Raw genomic sequence first — 12906 nt, forward strand, 5'->3', positions numbered from 1 at the left:
TCCCGGCCCAGCTTCCAGGCCAACTTTTGCAGACCACCTGTCAGAGCCCCTGACCTACTTCCAGCCCTCACCTGGTTGTGTGTGTGTGTGTGTGTGTGCACGTGTGTGCGTGCGTGCGTGTGCGGCTTTTCTCCCCTATGCAGCCATTTGCAGGCAGGGCAAGGTCTTCGTCAGCACTCCATAAGCACTGATTGAGCACCTACTGTGTGCTGGGCCCTGACCACAGGGGAAGGAGTGAACGCGAATTTCTGAGCTTCCCTTTCTGGTTTCAAGGCAGGCTCCCATAGAGGTTCTCACCGACCTGGGAACCCCAAGGGAGGTGGGTGATGATCTGTCTCCATTCCATAAGGAGTCAAGGCTCAGAAAGGTGGATAGCTGGCCAGGGCCACACAACCGATGAGACTCAAGTCTCAGGCGCTGGTCCTTGAGGTTGCGGGCTTTGTTTGTGGAGGGCTCAGACCTGTCCCCTCCGCCTCCCTCCCCTCAAGCTTTGTCCACCTCCAGTGTCCACCCACGAGCCCAGGGGGCAGTCTTGGGCCAGGTCACAGCCCTCTTGCCCCCACCCCCCCGCCGTCTCTCCAGGACCCTCGGAGACCGTCACTGCAGCCCGCCTTTGGACTTGGGCACAAAACCTGTCCACTGAGGCCTGTTTTGAATTTGATGAGTTTCACAGCAGGTGCTTGTGCGCTCTTAGCAAGGGGGGTTTTTGTGTTTTGATAGTTTCAAGCCTGTTTCCATGAGCTGTCAGCTTTAATGTCTCATTGAAACCCATGTTTGCTTTCTTGACATTTTTCTAGTATTAGAATTTCCATTGCTGTCAGTTTATTTTTTTCTTCAAACCTTCGTGATGGCAGTTTTGCCACAGAGAAAAAGAGAGAGAGAGAGAAAAAGAAAAAAAAAGCACCTTCCCTTAAGAAGGCAGACCTACGAGAAACCAAGCCCTGAGACTCAGTGGCGGCCATCCTGTTTGGGGCTGTTTCTGGCCCTCTGGCTTCTGGCGGGTCCCTGGAGGGTCTGGGTTCCCAGGCCCGAGCTGGAGGGAAGGTGAGGCCAGGATAAGCATCCAGGGGCTCAGGATGAGAACGGATGGAGCGAGGTGGATGCCCTATTCCCTCTGGAGCAGTGGGTGCTGAAGGGGCAAAGGAGCTTTCATTCACGTGCTTGCTCATTCAAGTGTTCAGATCATCGTCCAAGTGGCTCTCTGCTGGATGCAGAAACGGGTCCTCGCTCTCCCGAGCGTTCAGACCAGCATCAGTTGCTTCAAGGGACTAACGGCTGGCAGGGTGGGGATGCATGCCCCAGCCCTCCCTGTCCCGGAGCAACAACGCTTACCAGCCATCTCTTGAGTCGATTTGCCTTTATGGCCCGTGTCCTTGGTGGCAAGCTTTTGCAGAGGGCAGACGCACAGTGGACCGGGGAGGCACCTGCTGCTTTCATCCCCATTTCGCAGATGAGCAATCAGGAAGGTGGAGGAACTTGTTTAAGGCCACTTGGTTAATAACAACCTGGGGGTGGGAATCGTGCCTGGTTAAGAAACACTGACTAAAATTCTTCATTCTAATGGACACTAAAGTCCTTATCTGTTACTTCAGGCAGGTTTAAGTCGAAAAAAAATTTTTTTTGTTGTTTTGAAACAATTTCAAGCTTACAGGAGAGTCACAAGGACAGTACAAAGAACTTATTTTTCTGAACTTTTTGAGATGAGTTAGTGACTCAATGCCTTATCATCTCCACATACTTTAGTGCGTGGTCATACAAACAGGGGTGTATTTTTATATGATGTATAAAAATACGTGTCACTACACCATCAAAATCAGAATTCACACTGATGCGTTACCGCCGGTGAATTCTCAGACCTCATTTAAGATCCTTTGTCCCAACCATGTCCTCTGCAGCAGAAGAATCCAGTTCAGGATTTCGTGTTGCATCTGGTTGTCACGTCTCTTGTCAGCCTGGCTCCGTTCCTGTCTTTTCTGTCACGTTTGTGCTCTTGCCACTTTTGAGCATTCCACCACCGACTTGGTGGGCATCCCTCCCCTTGGGTTTGCCTGGTGCGTCCTCATGGAGACCGGAGTCAGGTCGTGCTTCTTTGGTGGCGGGAAGATGCCAGGAGTGACGCTGAGCTTCTCTGGTGGCAGCCGTCCCGCCAGGTTCCAGCCGGTCGGTCCCTTTCCTGGCGTGGCCGGCTTGGAACACTTGGCGTGAGCGCTCCCTGCCAGGCCGCTCCTGCACGAGGCTGTTCTTTTCTCCTTGGCAAGCAGTAAGCACTTTCGGGGGAGGTACTGCGAAGCTCTGTGAATAACCAGTTCCTCATCACACTTTCTTCTTCCTCTCTATTTATATCTGCATGGACTGGTGGCTTTCTATTTGATTCTCTTGCCATCGTTATTCTGATGTTCAGATTCAGTCCTTGAAGCTGGCCCCAGCGTCCTTCTGTCCCATCCTTCCCTGTTCTGAGCACTTCTTTAAGACGATCCCAACTTACCTGGTGCTTCCGTGGCCTCACCCTGGAATCAGCGGCATCTCCCAGGAGCCGAGATCTGAATTAGGGGTGCCCGTTGCCAAAGCCTGGCTGAGCCTCTGTGCCAGACTCCTTCCTCAGGTCTGTTCGCTTCCCATGGCAGCCAGGCCCCCAGGCCAGATGGGGGCCGGGACTGAAAGGGGAGAGTGACTGGGAAGGACAGGACCGCAGGATTGGTGTCAGAACTCACGGGCTCGGCTGGAGTGGCCCTCACGGCAGCCCCTGGGAGAACATGTCCTTGTCCCGGGGGCGCCACCGATGCCTCATGTGTCCCTGGACTTATGTCCTTGGGTGCCGGACACGTTTATGAGAAGATCTCGCAGTTACTCCCCAAAGCGAGGAAACCAGTAAATGAAGACAGTGGACTGAAGCCACATTTTTAGGGGAAGCACACTTAGGAAATCTGATCTCTGTACTCAGCACGATTTGTTCTGGGTCGTTAGCAAAGTACACATGTGGGTTGTGAGGCAGCTGCAGGCAGACATTGGTGCCTCTGGATTCTGCCTTTTCGCCTTTATGTTGTTTTATGCTCGTTGCCAAGAGTCGGTATCAAATGCTGGTCTTCTCTTTGGTGCGATGAGCGCAGCGCCATGTTAATGTCCTGGGACCCCCCGCATGCTAGGCAGCCTCCTGGGCACTGTCCCTTTTTCACATTTAAATTTTAAAAAAATTTTCGACAGACTTCAATTTTTAGAACCATTTTAGATTTGTAGAATATTTGAAAAGATAGTTCAGAGAGTTCCCGTGTACCTCACATCCAGTTTCCTCCATTGTTAACAGCTTACGTTGGTGAATTTGTCATGATGAATGAGGCAATATTGACACATTACCATTAACTAAAGCCCATACTCTGTTTAGATTTACTTAGGTGTTTGGGTTTTTTTTTAATAAGAGACTCTTTTTTTAAAATTTTATTTATTAGAGAGAGAGTGAAAGAAAGCTCCAGTGGGGGTTGGGGGAGGGGCAGCGAGAGAGGGACAAGCAGATTCCCCACTGAGCCAGGAGCCCAACGTGGGGCTCTCTCCAAGGACCCTGGGATCATGACCTGAGCCGAAGGCAGATGCTTAACCGACTGAGCCACCCAGGCGCCCCTGGGTTTACTGGGTTTTAGCCAATGTATTTTCTTACTGTTCCAGGCTTCCGCCCAGGATACCATGTTACATTGAGTTGTCATGTCTGCTTGGGCTCCTCTGGACTTTTCTGACTTTCCTCTTTTTGATGACCTTGGCAGTGCCGGCCAGTTTTGTGCAGGATGCCCCTCTATTGGAATTTGGCTAATATTTTCCTCCTAGTGAAAGTGGGGTTGCAGGTTTTGGGGGAGGAAGACCACATGGGTGCAGGCTTGTTCTCATCACATCATATCAAGGCACGTGCTCTCAGCATGACTGATCACTGGGTACCTTCACGTTTCGGGTCTCATTTAGTCTTCATAAAAACCCTCCAAATTTGGCATGCTGTGTCCCATTTTCCAGATATGAGGACTAAGGCTGGGAAGGTGGAGTGATGTTGTGTTGGGGGTTCCCTGCCAGGAAGCCCTCTGCTTCAAGACTGCTAAGCTGCCTCATTGTTTGGCATCTGGCTTGTTTTCAGTTTTTTGGTTATTGCACACAACCTTGTTGTATTCTCTTGGGTTATTTCCTGAGGGTGTGTCCGTAAAGAGGGATTACTGGGTCAAAGGGTGTGAGGTTTTCACTGCCAGATGGCTCTTGAGAAACATGGAACCAGTTCACAGGGCATGAGCCGCTGTGTTCCTTTTTACCCACATCCTCTCCAAGACTGAGTTTTATCACTTTTATTTTATTTTATTTTATCTTGTTACTTTGTTGTACTCTTGTCCCCCCCCCTGCCACCCAAACCACAGCTGGCTGTTCGCAAAAGTCAACATTACTCTCAAAGGACAAAAATCAGGCTTCACTGACATCATTTAAAAGAATGTGCCTCAGGCCAGAGAGCATTTCCCCAAGCGGTAGCTTGGGTAACAGACAGTGGCCACCCAGCGGGAATGAGCTGTGGCCTTCCAAGGTGACCACTCTGCTGGGAAGAGCAGTTACCAGACGAAGGAAACTAACATTTGTTAAATCAAGACTCCAGATGGGGCGCCTGGGGGCTCTGTTGGTCAAGCATCCGACTCTTGATTTCAGCTCAGGTCATGATCTCAGGGTGTGAGATCGAGCCCCGTGTCAGACTCTGTGCTGGGCGTGGAGCCTGCTTGAGACTCTCTCTCCCCCTCATCCCCAGCCCCAGCCCCTGTGCTCACTCACTCTCTCTCTCTCTCTAAAAAAATAAAAATAAAAAAAGAAGAGGAAAGAATCCAGAATTGTGTCATTTTATACGTGTTCTCTTTTTGACCGTCAATCTGGTTCATTTCCTCTTTAGACACTTTTTGCACGCTGATAGTTACTTAGGAGGCACGTGTAAGTGTTTCCCTGAACTGACCTAGTGTCTACACAGCACGTTCCAACCACCTGTCTTGTTTGTAGTATCACAGTTGGTTGGCCTCCAGTGAATGTTTCAGCTAGGATTCAGGGCTGGTGGTTCCCAGAGCTGCTGATGTCAGAATGTTCTGGAGATGACTTAGCTCGCTGGCATTTTCAGAGCAGATTTCTCTGGTCAGGTACGCACACCTAACAGCAGCATATTCCAAGTCTCTGAGCGGGCCTCCTCAGGACTCCTCAAGGGCTGTGTGTCCCCAGACGACGGTCGATGCTGGGAGTTGATTTGCCCAGTGTAGACCAGATGCCTGGGTGCCATCTCTGACTTTCTCAGATGGCCAGTGGGCCATGGTTAAATGTCACCATATGCTTGGCCATGACCTGGCCCCGTATTTGATATGAGAGAAGTGCTGGTGTGGAGGGTGGGGGTTTGGGATGAGAAGATAAAGTTGCGCCCTAAGAATCAGGCAGCACCTCCTGAGTCCCGCAGAGGGAGATGGCAGGTGGTAGGATGATGATGAGCAGCTGTCCTCCTCATGGGTGGTCACACAGGCTCTTTCAGGCGTGTCTAGTAGAAAACCGAACTCCCACCAAAGGCCTCCAGGGTTGATTGGCTCTGGGTGTGTCCAGCGCAGGGTTCAGCAGAGGTCCTCAGGATCGGTCACCTGCTCTCACCCAGCCTTGAGGTCCTCCGTGTGAGCTTTGCATGGTGCTCCGGGGAGTTCTGGGCTCTCTAGACCCTGGGCTACAAAGCCACAGACCAGCTTCTGAGCCCGCAGAAGCCTCTGCCTGGGCGCCAGCCGGGGCGTGTGCCAGTCAGGTGTCTGGGCCCCCTCCCCGGTAACTGTAGGTTCAGGGTAATGTTTGCAAAGCCCCTGGCCCAGCACCTGCACACAGCAAGCTCTTTGTAAAAGACAGGTGAAGAGATCCTTCCAGCTCAGGGCAAGCTGACTGGCTTAGCGGTTGGGGGAGAGGTCGTTCCCGGTTCTCCTGCAGCCGCTGCCCAGGCGAGGGCTGGCGAGTGAGCCTCTGTGTCCGGGTGTGGGCGTGGGTTCTGAAACCATCCACTCTTGTCCAGCCTGAGGGCCGGACAAGTGTCAGCTGCCACCCATACGTCGATTGGGGCAGGACCAGGCAGCTGCCAGGTTCTCCTTGGTGAAGTCACTACTCTTTTTCTTTCTGCAGATTCCAGGCCCTGGAGGAACCCGACAGTAAGTAGCCCTTCCTTGCCCCACCTCCCCGGCTTTGTGCCCCTAAAATCGGACTCTTTTGCTAACAGAGCCGCTGGTTCTGAGAACTGCTGGTGGGTCATTCCCCTCCCCCAGTGACCGGGGTGCGGGCTCCCCCTGCAAGTTCAGGCTGCGTCTGCCCCATGTGGGGTGCTCTGAGCACAGTGGGGCCTCTGCCAGGCCCTGGCCGGCGATGGGGAGCTGCAACCCCTCAGCAGTCTCTGGCTCCTGGCTCATCCTGCCGGGGACTTCCAGAAGGGCCTGGCAGACCGTGGATTTGGTTTTGGCTACTTCGGGTGCCAGGTGGGGTCATTTCCCTTTTCTCCTTCACTCCGCTGTGGTTCTCATTCTCACAGCCGGGATGACAAATTCATAGCACGACTCTTTGAAAACTTAGCCATCACGGGGCGAGAGGGGGGGGCGGGGGGGAGGCGCCTGGGTGGCTCAGTAGGTGAAGTGTCCGACTCTTGATTTCAGCTCATGTCATGATCTCAGGGTCATGAGATCAATCCCCACCTCGGGCTCTGCGCTGAGCGTGGAGCCTGCTCCAGATTCTTTCTCTGTCTCTCCCTCTGTCCCTCCCCTCCTGCTCACGCTCACTCTCTCTTTCTAAAAAAAAAAAAGTGAAAACTTAGCCATCCCGTATGGAGCACTTACCATGAGCCAGGCACCTTGCTTTGTGCTTCTCAGAGTTATCGTGGGTAGTCCTGACAGCACTCAGAGGTTGGTACTGTCATCCATTTTACAAAAGAAGAAACCCAGGCACAGACAGGAGAGGTGGGTCCACAATTGGAAAGTAGATCAGCGAACCTTGGTTTGACTTGAACCCTGGTTTCTGTGGCTTCAAAGCTGGTACCCTGAACTCTTGCCCTGAGCTGGAAGGATCTCTTCACCTGTCTTTTACAAAGAGCTTGCTGTGTGCAGGTGCTGGGCCAGGGGCTTTGCAAACATTACCCTGAACCTACAGTTACCGGGGAGGGGGCCCAGACACCTGGCCCTCACCAGGCTGGGCCTGGCACCCTGCTCTGTGCCCAGCCTCCAGGAGCAGCCTCGGGGGCGGGGGGGCGGGGGGGCGGGGGTGAGAGAAGGGACGTTGCCCTCTGGGGCTGAGGGACGGGGCAGGACAAAGCACTCCATATGGCTGCGTCTCAGCTATGTATGGTTCACCCAATTTTTTTTTTTCCATTTATCAATTTTTCCGTGACTTTCTTTTAACTCAAAATATTCATAGATGGAGAAAGGTTTCCATCCTTTAATTTTTTAATATAACAGACAGAACCACAATATGAGTTCAGTTTCGAATTATGGGAGGTCACATTCAAATATGCTTGGGTCAGATAAGTGGCTGTTACAATACCAGGAAATTTCATGAAAAAGGCATTTAATGATTTGTGAGATAATCAAACATTTTTTGGCCGTGGGAATCAGTGTTTTCACTGTAACTTGTTTAAAATGCCGTCTTTTGGACTTCAGATGATTATAAAAGGATAATCAGGATTGTGTAGATACACTTTGTGAATCACTCGAACTGATTCCATTTTGAAGGCTGGAGGTACATAGCATGTGTTAGAACATTTCATGAGACTTTTTTTTTTAAAGATTTTTTTAATTTATTTGTTTGACAGAGAGAGAGAAAGTAAGAGAGGGAACACAAGCAGGGGGAGTGGGAGAGGGAGAAGCAGGCTTCCCGCAGAGCAGGGAGCCCGACACGGGGCTCGATCCCAGGACCCCGGGATCATGACCTGAGCCGAAGGCAGACACTCAATGGACTGAGCCACCCAGGCGCCCCTTCATGAGACCTTTATACTTACCTATAAAAGTCAAAAACGAAACCACCATTTTCCTGAAGATATAGCTATTTTTAGAATACGTTAGTGTCGTCATACCCGATAGCTGTCCCGGGAGGTCAGGGCTGCGGAGTTGGGGTGGGTCTGGAGTGCACACTTACCCACAGGGGCTTATAAGCATGGATTCCAAAGCGAGGTGCCAGGGTTCAAGTGCTGGCCCACACACTTACTTGAGCAAGTTACTTGACTTCTCTGTGTCTCAGTTTCCTGGTCTGTGAAATGGGGAGGGTGCTAATATTAGCCACCTTAGAGGGTGGTTGTGCGGATTCTCAAGCACTGTATGGGATTCTGGCTCCTGTCGTTATTTGGTACAAGTTAAAAGCAACAGGACTTCTGAAACTCAACACAGGGCATCAGGCTCTCAAAGCCGAGAAGCCGTGGGTGGTGTGTGGCAGCTTTAAGGCAGAGAGGGAGACTCACTGGAGTCTACAGAGGTGAAGAAACAGGGGCTTCCCAGGGCGACTGGGGGCACCCTGCATCAACTCCACACCCTCTGTGCCCACAGCAGCTGAAGAGTGTATCGGTGGTGGAGTCAGGCATGGAAGAGCTGAGGTTAATGAGCCCCCTGCCTGTGGAGACCTCCCCCAATGGGGCAGCCTGCCTAGAGAGCATGCGGCTGCTGGAAGCCAGCCCACCCGCCGCCGGGAGCCCCTCATCCCCCAGGGACCTTCCTGAGCCCCGGGTGACCTCAGAGCATACCAACAACAGGATCGGTGAGTCTGCCGATTTGGAGGGTCCTGGTGTGGTCAGGGCTGAGGGGGCAGGGGGAGCTGGGCACTGGACCCTGGGCCCCCGACGGGAGCCAGAGACCCTGGGGCAGGAAGGCCCAGCGAGGAAGAGGCGTGGGTTCTCCTGCTGGCCCTTGTAAGTAGGAGCAGCTTTTTGTGGGAGAGTTAAAGCTTGTTCCGTCTCGGTAGCCCAATTTAAATTTCTGGAAAATCGGAGTAATAGTGATTCGGCCCTCACAGGGCCATTGCAAGCATTTGTGAAGTTGTCTGGGTGAGTGGGGGTGAAGGTTGGGGAGAGAGGCTCCCCCTTCCCCCGGGCCTGCCAACGTTGAAGTGGGACGTGAACGCTGCCCCCACCCCCAGCAAAGAGCCCCTTGCTGGGACAGGAGGAGACATGCCAGTGACAATAAGACCAGCCACTTGTCTGGGCGGAAGTCTTCTCTTGTCACGTGGCCTTCTGAGGACAGTGTCTGCCTCCCCTTTTCACACCCGGGGCAATGGCACTGTGAGGTAGGTGCGGGGAGATGTTCCCTGTCACATAGCTGCGGGGTGACAGAGCAGGGACTCGGCCTCACCCCGTGCCCGCGGGGCTCTGAACCCCTTGGCTTGCCCTCACCGGCGCGGGCCTCAGCAGACGCATTGAGGCCAGCCCTTCCCGAACTGCCGCCGCCCTCTGCCTCAGGCAGACCTTCCGCTTTGGCCTCCCAAGGGTCTCCCTGCCTTCTCTCCCGCTTCTCTCCACCCTTGCACACCAGAGTGTCTCCACCAATATACAAGCCTTTCCCATCTGCACCCCTACTTCAACCCTCCTGGGGGTGGGGGGTGGGGGTCCCTGTCACTGTCAGGATGAATACCAGGATTCTTATTCTGGAGTTCAGACTGGTCACTGGTCACGAGCTGCCTCCTCCCCCCAGACTCACCTGCCTCCTGACCCCTCTGGCCTACTTCACCCACCCACTGGCAGTTTCCAGAGTTGACAGAGCCCTCCCTCCCTTTGGAGCTTCTCTGTGGGAGCTGCTTCCTCACCTGGGACAGCCAACTCCCCCTTTGAATCTAGTCAATTCCTGATGTCCTGAGGCCACTGCTTATTTGCCTCCTCCTCCAGGAAGTCTTCCTAGCCCTCTCCACTCTCCTGTCTGGACCAAATGCCCCTCTGCTATGCTCCCTCAGACGCCGGGCCTCCATACCCAGTATCCTCAGCCCCCAGCAGTATGACTGTATTTGCGGCCTCCCCACCTCCTCACCCCCACCTGGCTGTGAGCTCCCTGAGGGCAAGGCCTTAGTGAGCTCCATCTCTGTCTTCTCTGGAGGGTTAACTATTGCTGGGTTAATACCAGAGAGGCATTTGTAATTGTCCTACACATTTCTATAACAGGCATTGGTGGATAGAACTCTTTGGGGCAGGGTCTTTAATATGAAACCAAAACTTTTGGCATTGTAGCTTTCAGCACGTTTTATTTAAAAAGAGTGTTATTTGGGGCAGTACCACCAAAGCATCTCCTTTAAATTTCCTAAGAAGTCCTAACTTGAACGTTTGGGTCTGTGCTGAGTGCAGTGCCCGGAACTGCGGGGGCAGGTGGAGGGAGGTACTGGGCTCCCAGGATGGCTGGGGTGCGGCCTCTTAGCCTCGCTGGGAAGCAGGGTGGTTGGGAGAGGGCCTTGGAGGTTCGCTCAGGAGCCTTTTGTCCTTCTGACACCATCCCAGGGGGCACCCCCTGCCCCACTGAACCTGTGTGGTACCCCAGGGGGACCAAACTGCAGCCTGAGCTCTATCCCTCTGTCCCTGGGCACCAGGCAGGGGGAGCCCTTTCACCTCCCACCCCACCAAGATAACTTCCCTGGATTCTAGAGCTCTGGGTGGGTAGAAGGTTCAAGCAGCTCCTGAAAGACCCTCCTTTCCCCTCCCAGCTTGTGGCGGGGGTGGGGGAGGGGAAGGGCAGCCCTGTGATGAGGGATAGAGTCAGAGCAATCAGGACCCTCGGAGGTGAGGGAGGGATAGCCTGGCCCCTGGCTTTGGCTTCTTCAGACAAACCCACCTCCACTTCTCTCCCACCCTGCTCCATATGCCTCAGCTTCTCCTCTAGTCCTGTCTGGCTGCTCTGTGCCCTGTCTCACTCCCCAGGGTCCCCTCTCTTTCACCACCTCTGGCTCCCACCTCTTCCTAGCCCATCTGCTCAGGCTCCCAGGGCAAAGGGCCTGCAGGCCTTGGTGGAGGGTGTGTGGCTGGGGCCTGGGGCCCTGCTTTCTCTTTTGGGGTGTGTGAGGGGCTTGCCACACTTGTAGCTTTCCTCTAGTCCTCGCTGCTATTTTGAACACTTCCCTTTTTCCTGGAGGTGTTAAAAATCAAAACAGAAGAGCCAGCATTATGCAATTGGGTGGCGGGTGCAGGGCCCCCAAAGATCTTTTGGGTGTTCCTAAATCAGAGGGGTATAACTGGGTGACCCAGAGAGGTAGGGGTCCCCAGCGCCCTGCTTCACCCTAGCTTTCAAGTTCCCTCTTGAGCGTCCTCATTCAGACTCCAGAGAGAGTCCCAGGGCCAAGCTGCTGGGAGCTTGGGACCCTGCCCCGAGCTCAAGGCCATCAGAAGCTGGGCTGAGTGAAGGCCAGGCTCCTCACTTCCCAGCTTCTTGGGCAGCTTACTTAACTCCCCTGAGCCTCTGAAGTGCCCCCTCCCACCCCCGTCCCCACAGTGGATGGTGGTGAGGACTGCAGGGGGTCCTGCCTCTAAGGGGCTGCGCTGCCAATTCATCCAAGCAACACACAAGCAGTCCTACTATGCGCAGGTCACGGCCCAGCCGTGAAGGCCTCAGGCGGGAGATCGGCCATAAGTAACAAACACTGAAATATGGCCCTGAGCGAAGAATCACAGGCTGGTGTTCGTTATTAACAGGGCTGGGGTTCTTAGACTGTGATCAACTGTCTGGATTTACCTGAACTGAAAAGGTCCACAGGCCACAGGACCTTCACTACAACAACCAGGAGCAGCCCAGGCGAGCCGGAACACGTTGGTCACCCCAGGTTTCTGATGTAGGCACGCGGACAGGAGTGGAAAGGGCAGCTAGTCGGGTGGGAGTTTCTGCCGAGATTTCTACTAACTGCCTGGCGACTTTGGGCCGGTAATTTAACCTTTCAGGGCTTTAGGTTCTTTGTATCTGTCCACGGGGACAAGAGTAGACTGTCTACCGTGCGGCAGTGGTGTGAGGACTCAGGGGTTGTGTGGAAGGTTCTGGACGGTGGCCAGCACGTCCGCTGCTCACTGGGGCCGCAGTCCCTCCCTTCTCTGCCCCAGGCTCGCTTTCTCTCCCAACGCTGTGCTCTCCTTCCCTACCCCATCCCCACCTAAATGCTGAGAAGATCATGAGCCTCTCCCACAAGGGAGCCAGTCTTAGCATACAGTTTCTAGCTGTTTTATGTCCTTTGAGCCTCAGGACACCTGTGAGGTTGATGGGGCTGGCGGTGTGTCAGAGAGATTGTGTCATCTGCCTGAAGCCACACAGTAGGAGAGACAGAGTTGGAGCTTGGACCCTCCTCTGCCTCCTCACCCTGTCCAGCTAGGGCTCCGGTCCCCTCACTTTACCCATCCTTTTGCCTTGCAGAGAAGATCTACATCATGAAGGCTGACACAGTGATTGTGGGGACCGTGAGGACCGAGGTGCCTGAGGGCCGGGGCCTGGTGGGGCCGGCGGGTCCTGAGTTCGAGGAGGATCTGGAAGTGGACCATGCTCCCCACTTCCCAGAGCAGGAGACAGAGCCTCCTCTGGGCAGCTGCGGGGATGTCATGTTCTCAGTAGAAGAGGAAGGAAAGGAGGCCCCCTTGCCCATGACCGTCTCCGAGAAATGAAGCCTGGCCTGGGTTGGGGCTGAGAGGGCAGTGGGGTGCCCCCCCGGGAGGCCAGGGTGGCCCTGGTGGCCCTGGTGGCACCAGGCTGGTGGCCGAGGCCCCGTGTGGCCTGGACTGAGGTTCCACACCCAGGGGTAGAGCAGCCTGGAGCAAGGGGGTTCTGGTCGTCTCTAGTTGCATCCCCCCCGACCACTGCCCCCCAGCTCAGACCCTCGGGGAGCCTGGGCTTGTGCAGGAGAGACAACCTAGGGGCTGGATCTGAATGGCAGTGTTTGTTGGAACAGCGGACAGACAGCAGAGACTGGGCA

General features: G+C 54.2%; 1 protein-coding gene across 1 annotated transcript in view; it reads left to right on the plus strand.

Moving 5' to 3' along the window:
• Window positions 1–12623, plus strand: part of TNFRSF8 (TNF receptor superfamily member 8) — a 31099-nt gene extending 18476 nt beyond the window's left edge. The window contains exons 10-12 of the mRNA XM_021684372.1: window positions 6139–6164; window positions 8535–8742; window positions 12354–12623. Coding sequence (XP_021540047.1) covers window positions 6139–6164; window positions 8535–8742; window positions 12354–12598 — 479 coding nt within the window. The 3' untranslated portion in view covers window positions 12599–12623. The remainder of the gene's footprint in view (window positions 1–6138; window positions 6165–8534; window positions 8743–12353) is intronic.
• The last annotated feature ends 283 nt before the right edge of the window (window positions 12624–12906 follow it).

Source organism: Neomonachus schauinslandi, chromosome 4, assembly GCF_002201575.2.
Source record: "Neomonachus schauinslandi chromosome 4, ASM220157v2, whole genome shotgun sequence".
Classification (NCBI taxonomy): domain Eukaryota; kingdom Metazoa; phylum Chordata; class Mammalia; order Carnivora; family Phocidae; genus Neomonachus; species Neomonachus schauinslandi.